The following is a 13963-nucleotide window of genomic DNA, read 5'->3' as shown; positions in this document are numbered from 1 at the left end:
GGGGGGCAGTGAGTTTGCTTTCTTCGTCTCCCACCTGCCCCCCCACAGTGCCAGCCACAAGGCTCCAGTGGCAGCATGGGCTCCCTGCATGCCAGTCAAAATGATCTTACATGCCACTTATGTCACACATGCTGTGCTCTGCCAGTCCCTGTCTTAGACTTTAATAGAAAGGACATGGATAGTTTTATCTTCTGCAGAAGAGTTTTTACTTCAGCAGTTTGTTCAGGTTAATTAAATACTAATTAATCACTAATTAATTTACTTCAGCAGTTTGTTCAGATTAATTAAATACTAATTAATCAAAGCATTGTGGAAATGGTCTGAATAAATCACTTCACCTTTCAGTTAGGTTTCTCTTATGCATATCCTCTTCTTGAAGGCTCTCAAAATGTGATGAAAAGGGGGGAGATAATTTTGTACATGAAAACCAGCAAGAAAGCGCAAACCCTTTTTTTAGCTTTTGCGGGTCACTTTAACATGCCTAACTAAGTGCAAGCATGAGAGCTCTGATGAGATCAGGACTCTTGTTAGTGAAACTGCTACCTTTTATCCCATTTCCTAAAAGTCGTCTTTACTATAGGAGGGGCATGGACATCACTTTTGACCTGCTTATGAGTATGTTAGAAGATTTAACTGGCATTGCTTGGGTCCCTCAGGGTAGGGGACTGAGGATGTGGGGAGTGCAGAAGTCAGAACAGAGACTTGAGGATGTAGTGGGCTCAGGGCAGGAGGCTGTGGACGTGTGTGAGGGAGTGCAGGAGTGAGAGTTGGGGGTGAAGGGCTCAGGACTGGGGTTTTGGGGGTGCAAGAGTTGGAAGAGGCTACACTGTCTGGATGGCAGGCAGGAAGCTTACCTCCATTTCTGCCCCCTTCTGGTCCAATAGAGTGTTAGCTGTCCTAGTCCCCATTTCAGGCCCTTTGCTTGCCCCCTGTGGTCATTACACAGTATAACTGTCCATGCTAGCCGCCCTCCCTTTCCATGTTGTGGAAAACAGTTGCATTCCAGGCCCATTCCACTGACCTGGTACAACCAAGCCCTTGCTTTGCTTTAAGTTATGATAAGAGGAAACTGCATACCAAATTTAGTTGTCCTAGCTCTTACCATTTATGAAGAGTTCTTGAAAAAACGTACACATAGACTTGGCTTGCTTGCTCACAGACAAACAAATTCTCTCAAATATATAGTAGATAGCTTTAGAAAAAAATGACTAAAGCTTTTAATAAAGGCCACAAAGAGAGAGAGGTTCTGTCATTGAAAGCTCTCTCGTTCCTATCTCAAAGCAAGTAATATGATAAATGAGAGAATGAATTTGTATCTATTATAGAGCACTCTCAATAGTCATCATAAATTGAGAGTTCACCTGTAGCAACTCTTTTTCCTAGTAAGAATTTCAGCCTTTAATGAGCATATTGCTATTGTTTAATTTAAATTTTCTCTCCCTAGATTCTTATTCAGATTGTAGATGCCTCATCTGTGATCACGTGGGATTTCGATGTGTGCAAAGGTGACATTGTTTTTAACATCTATCATTCCAAGAGAGCACCACAACCTCCTAAAAAGGACTCTTTGGGCAGCCACAGCATTACATCTCCTGGAGGGAACAATATACAGCTAATAGACAAAGTCTGGCAGTTAGGGCGTGATTACAGTATGGTGGAGTCCCCACTTATCTGCAGGGAAGGGGAGAGTGTGCAGGTAAGATCATTAATTCGACTGTCAGCAAGACTGTATCTTTCTTAATTTTATGTTTTGTTCCCAGCAGATACCTTATTGTAACAATGCAGACAAGTTTATTTCCATTTGTTGTTGTTGCTTCCAGGGGTCACATGTGACCAGATGGCCTGGCTTCTATATTCTTCAATGGAAATTTCATAGTATGCCTGCCTGTGCTACAACCAGCCTGCCTCGTGTGGATGATGTACTGGCGTCTCTACAGGTCTCCTCACATAAGTGTAAAGTGATGTACTATACAGAAGTGTTAGGATCAGAAGATTTCAGGTATGTCCTCTAATTTTTTCCATCCATGGGCAGAATTCATTTTGTTATGCACACCAAGGAAAGTGCAGATGTGAACCACCAATAGAATCGCATGCTGTGGGCACTCTGCTAATCAGCTGACCAGTACTTGACTCTCTCCTTGGCAGTTGCCCATGCACTCAGCTTACAGGGAAAACTGATGTACAATAAAGGCTCAATGTCAAACATTCTTTTTGTGGCCAGCTTACATTTTGCTTTGTAGCTTGGTACTGCCTTGGTACAAAATACCAAAAGCCAAATCCACTAAAGAAAAATCAAAATACTTTGGTGTAGTTGCCTTGGTTAGAAAGCAAGCTGTGTGGACTTGTACTTTACTTAAAGAATCTATAAAATTGCAAATAAAGCCTCATAACAATATATCGAAGATAGTGCTGAAAAATAACTAGCATTCTGATCAATGTTCCCCCTAACTTTTTCCATCTACATGCAGAATGAATTTTGTTATGTGTACTAAAGCATGTGTAAATGTGCACCACCAATAGAAGCACATGCTGCCAGCTGTGGGCACTCTACTAATCAGCTGGGCAGCATTTGAATCTCTCCTGGGTGGTTGCTCAAGCGCTCATCTTACAGAGAATACTGATTGTGGTGGATTACACCGGAAGAGAAAGTGAATTGATTAATCTCATTTTAGGCCTTGTCTACACTAAATGGAAGATTGCCACTGCTGCAATCGGTCTTCTGGAGTTCAATACAGCAAGAATAGTTAAATCAGATTCAGAGGGTACTCCCCCAAGCGTACACCTGCTTTTGCGAGAAGTAAGGGAAGCCAATGGGAGCATTTGTTCCCATTGACCTCCCACTGTGAGGACACCACCAAGCTCATCTTAAGGTAAACTGACTCTAGCTAAGTATTCTGCGTAGCTGGAGTTATGTATCTTAAGTCGAGCTGCCAGGTTTAGCATAGACCCAGCTGTTGCTAATGGAGATTTAGCCTGTATTACAAAAACACTACAGGTTGAGCCTCTCTAGTCTGGCATTCTCTGCTCTGGCAACAGCTATGTTCTGGCATGATTTTTACTTAGACAGATGTCTATTTATCATGGATGTGGCCAAGTTTCCTCTGGTCCCATAAAGTTTGTTTAAAGCCACCAGTCCTGACTCTGTGTTCTGGGTTGTTATTTAGCTAAAATTTACTGCTAAATGTCTTCTGACATTTCAGTAAGCAGTGGAAGTGTTGGTAATGCTGCTGTATAATGACTACTTCTAAGTCTCACTTTCAAGTGCATCAGATTTCTCTGAAAATGGATAAGCGTTCTCAGAGAGTAGTTATTAATGGTTCACAGTCATGCTGGAAGAGCATAATAAGTTGGGTTTCACAGGGGCCTGTTTTGGTTCCGGTTCTGTTCAATAACTTCATCAACGATTTAGATGATGGCATAGAAAGTACGATTATTAATTTTGCAGATGATACCAAGCTGGGAGGGGTTTCAATTGCTTTGGAGTATAGGGTCAAAATGATCTGGACAAACTAGAGAAATGGTCTGAGGTAAACAGGATGAAGTTTAATAAGGACAAATGCAAAGTATTCCACGTAGGAAACAATCAGTTTCACACATACAGAATGGGAAGTGACTGTCTAGGAAGGAGTACTGCTGAAAGGGTGATAGTGGACCACAAGCTAAATGAGTCAATGGTGTGACACTTGCAAAAAAAGCAAACATGATTCTGGGACGCATTAACAGAAGTGTTGTGAGCAAGACACGAGAAGTTGTTCTTCTGCTCTACTCTGCGCTGATTAGGCTTCAGTTGGAGTATTGTGTCCAGTTCTGGGCACCACATTTCAAGAAAGATGTGGAGAAATTGGAGAAGGTCCAGAGAAGAGCAACAAAAATGATTGAAGGTCTGGAAAACTTGACCTATGAGGGAAGACTGGAAGAATTGGACTTGTTTAGCTCAGAAAAGAAAAGACTGAGAGGGGGCATGATAGCGGTTTTCAAGTTTCTAAAAGGGTGTTACAAGGAGGAGGGAGAAAACTTGTTCATCTTGGCCTCAGATGATAGGACAAGAAGCATTGGACTTAAATTGCAGCAAGGGAAGTTTAGGTTGGACATTAGGAAAAACTTCCTAGCGGTCAGGTTGGTTAAACACTGGAATAAATTGCCTAAAGAGGTTGTGGAATCTCCATCACTGGAGATATTTAAGAGCAGGTTGAATAGACATCTGTCAGGGATGATCTGTACAGTGTTGGTTCTGCTGTGAGGGCATGGGACTGGACTTGATGACCTCTCGAAGTCCCTTCCAATTCTAGTGTTCTATGATTCTATATATCTGTGGTGCCCAAAGATGGTATTTTTTCTTGTTACACACAAGAACCATTACATGTTGACACTAAGGTTATACAAGGCTCTTTAGGTTTAGTTGGTGTAGTGAAGCTGAATAGTAAATAGAACTTAAACAAAGGTACATAGTAGAATTTCAGTTTCCTCTTCTGAAACCTAATACTTTGTCTTATTACAGAGGATCTATGACCAGCCTTGAATCAAGTCACAGTGGATTCTCCCAGCTCAGCGCTGCCACAACCTCTTCCAGCCAGTCCCACTCCAGCTCCATGATTTCCAGGTAGTGCTACTGCAAATGAAAAGCAAATGGATAACATGGCTGGACCCTCATCTGCGACAGCTGACTGCAATACAGCATATTTAAGTGGCATTGCAAAAAACAAAACCCTTTTGTTAGATAGTAAAGTAGCAGTTTGAATTTTAAATGTAGTGTTTCTGTTCAAGTTAGTTCGGACAGCTAGTCTCTTTAACTTTTACCCCTTTCCCCTAACTCAGCCATAGATTTTTGTAAGCATGCTTGCACAAATCCTCACCCTTAAAATACAAGGGCTGTTTTGGAAGGGAAAGAATAACGCGCTGATTAAGAATTATTTTTTAAGAATGGGAAAAAGCAAAAAGCAGTCCTACCAAAAATATTCCATGGTGCATTAGAAAGCAAACAGAATTCTCCTGCCTTCTCGCCACATTATGGAATACCCTGTGATCTTCCAGCTGCTGCAAGCTCTCTTGCCACTGCCACCCACTCACACTGCTGTTCAAGAGAAAGCAGTTCCTGTGCAAGTGGAAAGTAGTTACAGCAGAGTTGTGGGTAAGCCATTAACACTAATATCTATTGCATGAGCACATTGTTGGGGATTCCCAACTCTGAATGTTTAGGGTAAATCTTCACAGGGATAAAAGACTTGTGGCTGAATTGCTGTGCTGGTGTTTGGGCTCAAGCAAGAGCCTAAGCTCTGGGACCCTGGGTGAGTGGAGGGTGCCAGCACTTGGGCCCAAGACCAAGTTCACTGATGTGCCACCAGCTGAAATATTTTATCCCCATGTAGACATACTCTTAGGGGTTAAAAGCAAGTTTAGCTCTTTCCTTGAACTTTTATTTTAAGCCATGAATGTGGTATGGAGAGGGGCAGAGAACAAGCTTTCCTTCACCATGATGACCCAAAGGCTGGTCCAGATTGGGTCCATAGTCTATGTCTCACTTTGTTCTGGAGTTACTTTTTACCCACTCCACTTACCTGCTATACTCCACAAGCACTCATTTTACAGGGGTTTACTTGATGCTATGAGTGTAGATGTACGCATTCCGCAAAGCAGAATTCGGCTTGCTCCTTAAATCTGTTAGGAGTCAGCATAGCTACATCAATTAACTTTCCTATACTTGCTCCTCCTCAAATTCTCCTTGCAGGCATCATGTGGACTCAGAAAAAACAAAACTTCATAGTGTCCACTGGAGGTAAATAATGTAAAGTGGACAGTAGGATCTTTACACCATACAAAAACAAATATGGTTAGATGACACATCAAATCCTGCCTAAGCTACTGCATTCATTATTACAATCATGAGTGGTGAAGTTCTTTTCTGGATTATTATTTAACATATGTAGGTCCCAAGCTGTCCTGCTTTGTCAGGGACTAACCTGATGTCATCTCAGGTTCTACCCTCTCCTCCGTCCCCAGCAATTAGCTATTGAATCTCTCAGGCAAACAAAAGATGTTAAGTAAACACTTTTTTGGTAAGTGGAGTGAAAACATGGCATTCAGAATGTTAATATGTGATATGCCACCTGGCATTAATTACAGCTTGGAGCCCAGCACAAGTTGCTTATTTAGACCACTGGTTGAAGGTTTTTCCCCTACTAGAGAACTAAATTGTTCATCCAGATGGAATAAGTTGCTATATTGCTACAAACGTTAATAGCTAACTGGATAGGATCTTAGGCTTGCAATAGCCTTGATTTGCTCATGAGGAAAAACTGCTGAAGTATTGCATGTTAAGAACAATGGTTTACTTAAGATAACAGGTTGCCCAGCTTGAAGAATGCTGAGTCCTGAGAAATTCAGAGTAAATATTTAAAACATGTGTAATACTTGTACATCCCAGTTCAGAAAAACAAAACTGATGTGCAGCATGTGAAGCCCAACATTTGTAAGTCAATGCTAGCATGTAGTCTTGCTTATAAAGATGCTAAAATTTGGAATTAATAAATAAGAATAGCTATGCTGAAAATCACACCCTACTGCACTTTATCAACTGTATCAGGCACCTTCGACTTTTAATTTGCTTTAATATCAAAGACGGAGGCAGGGCTCTCACACTGGCTGCCAAGAATATTGGCAAACTAATGCTGGGGCAAAAGAATAGACTTTAGTGCCCTGGTGTTAAGCAGGTTCACAACCAGAGTATGTAGATGTAATGGACAATACTCCTTCTCCTTTGTATGAACTACCCACAATCCTGCTTACTGATATTTTCTCTGAAGAGAGGTAATTTGATACTTGACCCACAGGAGCCAGTGTTCTACACAGAGGAGCTAATGCCATAGAAGGCACTATACCGTTAACTTGGTGACATTTGTGCCTCTTTCCAAAGGGGAGTTCCCCTTTCCCAGGTTCTAAGGGCTCTCCCTTGAAGATGGTGTCCCCCCCTCCTCTCTCTCTCTCTCTCTCTCTCTCTCTTTTTCTCTCAGATGGCGATTTTGCTGACAGCTGTAAAGAAACTGCTCCATTCAACAGTCCACATCTACCCTGAGGTGTCTGGCTTTGTACAACTTTGAGTTACAGCCACTTTTCAAGGCTCTTGAGTTTTTTGGTTTTTTAGTTAGCTCAAAACTGGCACTTTGGATTTGCCCTGAAAAGTCTATTGCATTTAAGAACACAAATCACATGACTGCACAAACAGTTGAGAGGTTAATACACAAGAAAAGCAAGATGTAAAGTGCTATTGCACATAGGACTGAATTATGCAGTTTGAGATAGACTGGATTAATTTTAATACCATTGGCCTCCTCTTTTTCATGTGATATTGCTGTTATTACTCACTCTTCCTTTTTGTCAACCATTCTGTTGACTCTTCTCTCTCTATTACCAATGTCCTTTTTGTCCATATTCATGAATTGCATATCCAATTCTGTAAATGTTTTGTAAACATATTACCTCACGGTTGGTAATAAGAAAGACAGTCTTTAAAAGATTTTTTTATTGTTAACAATAATAAATGTGAACCGTTTGAAAAAAATTCAGACTCTTCATACCTAATTCCAAAGATTGAAGTTGCTACAATGTTCAGTGGAAACTACTGCAGGGTTTAAGTGTCCCCCAGCTCCCAGTGGGATTCCACAGTGCTACTGGGGGACTGGCAGAAAGAGTACTCTTTAACTCTCACAGTGGTTGACCTTTCCTATTTTACGATGTATCTTGGTCGTTGCGAACCAATGGGCTTTTCCAAGCAGAGCACAGGACTATGAGAGCAAGAACAAAGTCTAGTGGAAAGGAAGAGGGTATGTCTACACTTGCACCCTCTTTAGAGAGAGGGATACAAATGAAGACATTTGAAATTGCAGCTGAGGCCAGGAGGGATAGCTCAGTGGTTTGGGCATTGGCCTGCTAAACTTAGGGTTGAGTTCCATCCTTGAGGGGGCCATTAAGGGATGGGGCAAATCTGTCAGGGACGGTACATGGTCCTGTCGTGAGGGCAGGGGACTGGACTCAATGACCTCCCAAGGTCCCTTCCAGTTCTATGAGATAGGTATATCTCCATATATTTTTATTATAATTGCGTTATGGTGCTATTTCAAAATATCAGACGCTGTTAAGATGCAGTATGAGGAATAAAGGTTATTTCGAGAGAAGGGTTTTCTCTCAAAATAACTGCATCTTAACCGTGTCTGTTATTTCGAAACCGCGCCATAACATGATTATGCAAATGAAGCACGGGATATTTAAATCTCAGCTTCATTTGCAATTTCGAATGTCTTCATTTGCATCTCTCTCTTGAAAGAGAAGAAGAGTTGCCTGAAGAGTTGCCTTTTCCAAAAGAAAATTTTGCTGCTAGAAGGAATTATCCCACAGTCCATCTTTGACTGGTATTGCAAACTCTAGCTACACTATGGATTGCCAAAAGGAACAATGGTGATTAAAGCTAGATATTTTATAACATCTTGGAAAACAATGCCAATACATCTCAGACACTGTATAAAGAAACCACTTCTGTGCTTTTGACAGAGAAAAAATGGCTTCTAAATCCTTTGATCCAGGTTTCAAGAGATAGCTTCTCTACCAGCAGATCCAATGTACTGCAATATTGTCTGTTTCTGATTGAACAGATGTTTATCATAAAAGGTTTCTTTGAGCTAGAGTCCATTCAAGAAACAGAACTAAGTACAAAATGGTCATGTGTACTTGAATTCAACTGACTTATCGCAAACTAAAATGGTTAGCCACGTGAACAATTTTGATAAGAGGGTTTTCTTCCATTCGCTATCCAGCACTTTTTTGGCCCAAAAGTGACTTAAAAATGTGTGACTCATCAATTATAATGACAAGTCTTCTGGAAAAGCCGAGGTAAATTTAAATAAAGCTTCTATAGCAAAGAATACAGCTTGTCTGGCATCCATATGAGTGGTCTGTTTTACCAAAACTTGGGATAGAGAGTGATCTTTTTTCTAACTAAAATGCTTATGCTGATGTAAAGATAACTTACACCAGTGTAGTCGTTTGCCTTGTGCTGTGAGGGCATGGCGACTCTAGTAAATTATTTCAGAATAACTTATTTTGAAATAACTCCCAAAATAATTATTTTGAAATAGCATGTCCATACTTCAGGGAAGTCTCAAAATTAGTCTGAGGCAGGCTCCCTTAATATGGGCACACTACCTCAACTTAGAGCTCCAGGAAGCACTGGGGAGTAATTAATTTGAATGACTCTGGGGAGTAGTTATTTCGAAATAGCAACAATGGAAAGTCCACATTAGGGATGTAAGCAATTAGTCAACTACCGGATAAGCCTAGGTGTATTGGGAAGTTGCGTCACTACTCAACTAATAACACCATAACGCAATTCGAACTAAGCTAATTCGAACTAACGCATCTAGAACTAAAAACTAGTTCGAATTAGCGTTTTGCTAATTCGAACTAGCATGTCCACATTAAGTGGACCCTGAACAGGGGTTAAGGATGGCCGGAAGCAGTGCCGGCAGGGCATCAGAGGAGGACTTAGGGCGTGGAGATGCTGTCTCAGGCTAGCCAAGGGCTGTGCTTAAAGGGACCCGACCCCCACCCCGGACAGACAGTTCTCAGGGGTACCCCACTTGCAAACCAGTCCTGGCTTGGAGTGCCCGGAGTACCCACACTGGGCACATCACACCACTCGGCCATCAGACCGGCTGCACTTGCCGCAGGCTGCCATCTGGAGAGAGGGGGCAATTGGGGGGCTGCAGGAGAGCTTCCACCCCCAGAATCCCACAGAGCCAGCCCAGTCCTCCCCATCGGGGGCTCGTACCCCATTCCTCCCTCACCTCCTTCCACTTACCCTTCCCTAGCCCCTTTTCTTGATGTACAAAATAAAGAACAATTGTGTTCAAAAATGGAATCTGCTTTATTGAACAAAACTGGGGGAGACTGGGAAAAGGAGGTGGAAGAGGGGAAGAGAGAGGCTGGGAGAGGGGAGGACAACTACAATGATCAGGGGTTGGGAACAGGTCCCATATGAAGAGAGGCTATAGAGACTGGGACTTTTCAGCTTAGAAAAGAAGAGACGGAGGGGGGACAGGATAGAGGTCTCTAAAAGCATGAGTGGGGTGGAGAGGGTGCATACAGAAAAGTTCTTCATTAGTTCCCATAAAGGAGGACTAGAGGACACCAAAGGAAAGGAATGGGTAGCAGGCTTCAAACTAGTAACAGAAAGTTCTTCTTCACAAAGCAGAGTCAACCTGTGGAACTCCTTGCTGCAGGAGGCTGTGAAGGCTACAACTAGAACAGAGTTTAAAGGGACGTGAGATCAAGTCATGGAGGTTGGGTCCATGGAGTGCTATTAGCCAGGGGGTAGGAGTGGTGTCCCTGCCCAAGGTTTGTGGAAGGCTGGAGAGGGATGGCACGAGACAAATGGCTTGGTCACTGTCTTCGGTCCATCCCCTCCAGGGTTCCTAGGGTTGGCCGCTGTTGGCAGACAGGCTACTGGGCTAGATGGAGCTTTGGTCTGACCCAGGATGGCCATTGTAAGCTCAGGGCTCAGGGTCGGGGGTCTTAGTGGACCCCCTTGATTTTCATGCACACCTGCTCCTGGGTGGCCAGGCTGGCAGCTCTCCTGCCCTAGACGGCCACTTTCCTGTGCCTAGTGCGGAGATTGTGGACGAAGTCCACGATGTCCGCACTAGCCCAGGCGGGTGCCCGCCTCTTGCGGTCCCGGGCAAGCTCCCGGGAGCCGCCAGCCTGGTCCCGGGAAGAGGGGGAGGGCTGCGGGGCATCGGGTGGCTGACTCGATCCGTGCCAGGTGCAGGGTCTGCTGGCTGGGTGCTGGCAGGCTTGCACCTGGCACGGGCACTGTAGCCAGCCCGTGCCCCTTTAAGGGGTCTGAGGCCGGGAGGGGGGTAGACGAGTTTCCCTGGTGTTGGCCAGAGTGGCCACCAGGGAAAGCTGGGGAGGGCTAGCCTCCAACTAGTTCGAATTAAGGGGCTACACACCCCTTAATTCGAACTAGCTAGTTCGAACTAGGCTTAGTCCTCGTACAATGAGGTTTACCTAGTTCGAACTAAGCGCTCCGCTAGTTCGAATTAAGTTCGAACTAGCGGAGCGCTAGTGTAGTGCCTATGAAAGTTAGTTCGAACTAACGTCCATTAGTTCGAACTAACTCTGTAGTGTAGACATACCCCCAGTCTCCCCCCACCCTTGCTGCCTCTCATACAGAGGCAGCAAGGTGGGAGAGCAGGAGCTGGTGCCTCCCCTGGACCATCTCCGCTGGCGAACAGGGGAGGCACAGCAGGGGAAACAGCACGAGCGGCCAGATCCCAACTGCTGCACCTGTGCCCCTGCTGGGCTCTTGTTACATTTAAAAGGCAGAGAGGCACAGCAGTCAGGACCTGTCGTGAGAGCGGACTGCTTGAGTCCCCGCTTGCCCTGGGTTCCTTGCTGCACCTCTGCCTTTTAAAAGCAGCTCTTGCTACCTTTAAAAGGCAGAGATACAGCGGGGTTAGTGAGCACACACACCCTTATTGATTAATTGAGTAATTGATGGAAATTCCATCAACTACTTGATAGCTAATTGAAATTTAACATTCCTAGTCCATACAACTACTATTTTGAAATAATTGCAGAAGACCCCCGACTTGCAACATGATTGGTTCCACGGGAAGCATCACAAGTCGGGCACGTCATAACTCAAACCCACATTTACGATAGGTGCTGTGTACCATTGTAAATGCGGGTCGAGAAAGTAAGTCGAGGGTTTCCGGACCATTCCACACTTACAAAAAATGGTTGTATGTGCAAGGGGTTGGAACTTGGGCAGGTCACAGGTCGGGAGCCTGCTGTATATCAAAATAAGCATTATTCCTTGTGGAAAGCAAAAGTTATTTCAAAATAACGGGCTTGGTAGCGTGGATACTCCATTTGTTGTTTCAAAATAAGGGGAGTTATTTCAAAATAACTCCATAGTAGACCAGGGCTGAGCATGCTATAAATCAGGCCTACAGCTTTTACTCACTGTTAGCCTTATAGCTGTAGGAGAGTAAAGTGAAAGCCAAAGTGGCCTATACAGCCACACACTTGCTAATGAAGTTCCGCCTGCTGCTCATGCATAAGCAAGAGGTAACCTAGACTTCCACAGTCAGCTACAGAGCTGCCAAGCTGTAATAAACATCTTGGTACATTGTCAGAGCACATTGCCAAGTCACTAAAAAGTGAAACTCCACATTGTTTTTTAAAATATCATTTTTGGTGAAGACCTGTGTGTAGATGCCAATGTCCATTTATTTTCAGGCTTTGAGATTTTTATACAACCCATACAGCTTCTTAAACAGCATCTTTAAGAGTTGTAAATTCTATTAGCTAAAACAAAGAGGGTTGCCTGGCCTATTTAAAGTGTAACCAAGATTTTTATGCAAGCTGCGATAGGGCTACCAGAAAGTAATAAAACACAGATACATTAGCCGTAGGCTGAACAAATCCCTGTTACCATAGCAACCGAATTGTTCCAGGTTAATGAAGACACCAGAAGGCAATCTAGAACCTGCTAGAACCAGCTGAGATAAGTTTGAACCGATCAAGGACCAGCTGAAACTAATTAAAAGCATTCCTGTTAGTCAGTTTAATGGTGTTGTGGGAGAAGGATGTGCTGCTGCAGAGCAGGTAGTATAGAGATGCTGTCAGGTACCAGGAGGAAAACCTTCAGGTACGGAGCCAAGGAGTGAGGAAAATATTGAGATAAGAAATCTAGTTTGTTGCTTCAACATCTGGAGCGGCCACTAGAAACTAAGACATTTTCCCCCTCTATGCTGACAATTGGAGTGGCTGCTGAAGTAGAGGCATTAGATCAGGGCTGGTCAAGATGCGGTCTGGGGGCTGGATTCGGCCCATGGACTGCATCTGGCTGTTTTCTATTTATATCCTGCTGTCCATGCCACCAAATTTCCAGGTAGTAGGATCCTATTTCAATGGCTCATGGCTCACCATCACGGCAGGAGCTGGAGCCGTGAGCCCTTTAAATAGAAGCAGCAACCATGAGCAGGTCATGGGGCCACAGCAGCTTATCCATGAGTCGCTGGAATGTTGCTGGGGCCCCGTGGAGGCCAAACGGGAGTACTGTGTACTGAAATAGACCTTCCGGGTGGAGAATGCCATTTTTCTTTAGCGTCTTCTGCAAGGGGATTTTCCAGTATCACTTTGTCAGGTCTAATGTGGTCAGGTATCGGGCATCAGCTAGCCGGTCCACTAATTCATCGATGCGGGGAATAGGATAGGCATCGAAGTGGGAGATCTCATTCAGTCGTCTGAAGTAGTTGCAGAAACAGGTGGTGCCATCAGGATTTCGAACTAGAACTCTTGGGTTTGACCACTGGCTGTGGGATTCCTCTATAATCCTCATCGCCAGCATCTTTTCCACTTCTGCTCTGATCTCTTCTCTTTTTGAGGCAGGGACCCGATAGGGTCTCAGCATCGCTCGGGTCCTGGGGCTGGTGGTGATATGGTGGACGGCTTCTGATGTTCGGCCTGGTTTCATGGAAAACACATCTTGGTTTCTGAGAATCATTTCCATTACTTCCTTCTTTTGCTTGGGTGACAACTCAGGGTCCATTTTAACTGGTCCTGGGGGCCACCTCCTGTCAGGAGGACTAGATCTCTCTGAGCAACCACACAAGCCTCACGCTCTTGCCAGGGCTTCAGCAGGTTTATGTGATAAATTTGTTCTTGCTTCCAGCACCCTGGTTGCCAGACTTTAATATTTACGTCTCCTATTGCTTTGATCATCTCTTATGGACCTTGCCACTGAGCTAATAATCTACTTTCCGTAGTGGACACTAGCACCATGACCCGGTCCCCTGGCTGGAATCGCCAAACTTTGGCCTGGCAATTATAGCATGTGTGTTGGGCTTCTTGTGCCTTCTCCATGTGCTCCCTCACAATTGGGGTGACTCAGGCTATGCATTCCGTC

At 44.1% G+C, this 13963-nt stretch overlaps 1 protein-coding gene across 2 annotated transcripts in view; it reads left to right on the top strand.

Moving 5' to 3' along the window:
- SEC14L1 (SEC14 like lipid binding 1) overlaps positions 1 to 7555 on the top strand; it is a 111594-nt gene extending 104039 nt beyond the window's left edge. For both annotated transcript variants that reach the window (XM_075903576.1, XM_075903577.1), the window contains 4 exons: positions 1445 to 1696; positions 1821 to 1999; positions 4499 to 4600; positions 7008 to 7555. In XM_075903576.1, coding sequence (XP_075759691.1) covers positions 1445 to 1696; positions 1821 to 1999; positions 4499 to 4600; positions 7008 to 7023 — 549 coding nt within the window. In that variant the 3' untranslated portion in view covers positions 7024 to 7555. The remainder of the gene's footprint in view (positions 1 to 1444; positions 1697 to 1820; positions 2000 to 4498; positions 4601 to 7007) is intronic.
- The last annotated feature ends 6408 nt before the right edge of the window (positions 7556 to 13963 follow it).

Source organism: Pelodiscus sinensis, chromosome 20, assembly GCF_049634645.1.
Source record: "Pelodiscus sinensis isolate JC-2024 chromosome 20, ASM4963464v1, whole genome shotgun sequence".
NCBI lineage: Eukaryota > Metazoa > Chordata > Testudines > Trionychidae > Pelodiscus > Pelodiscus sinensis.
This window is presented reverse-complemented; position numbering and strand designations above follow the sequence as displayed.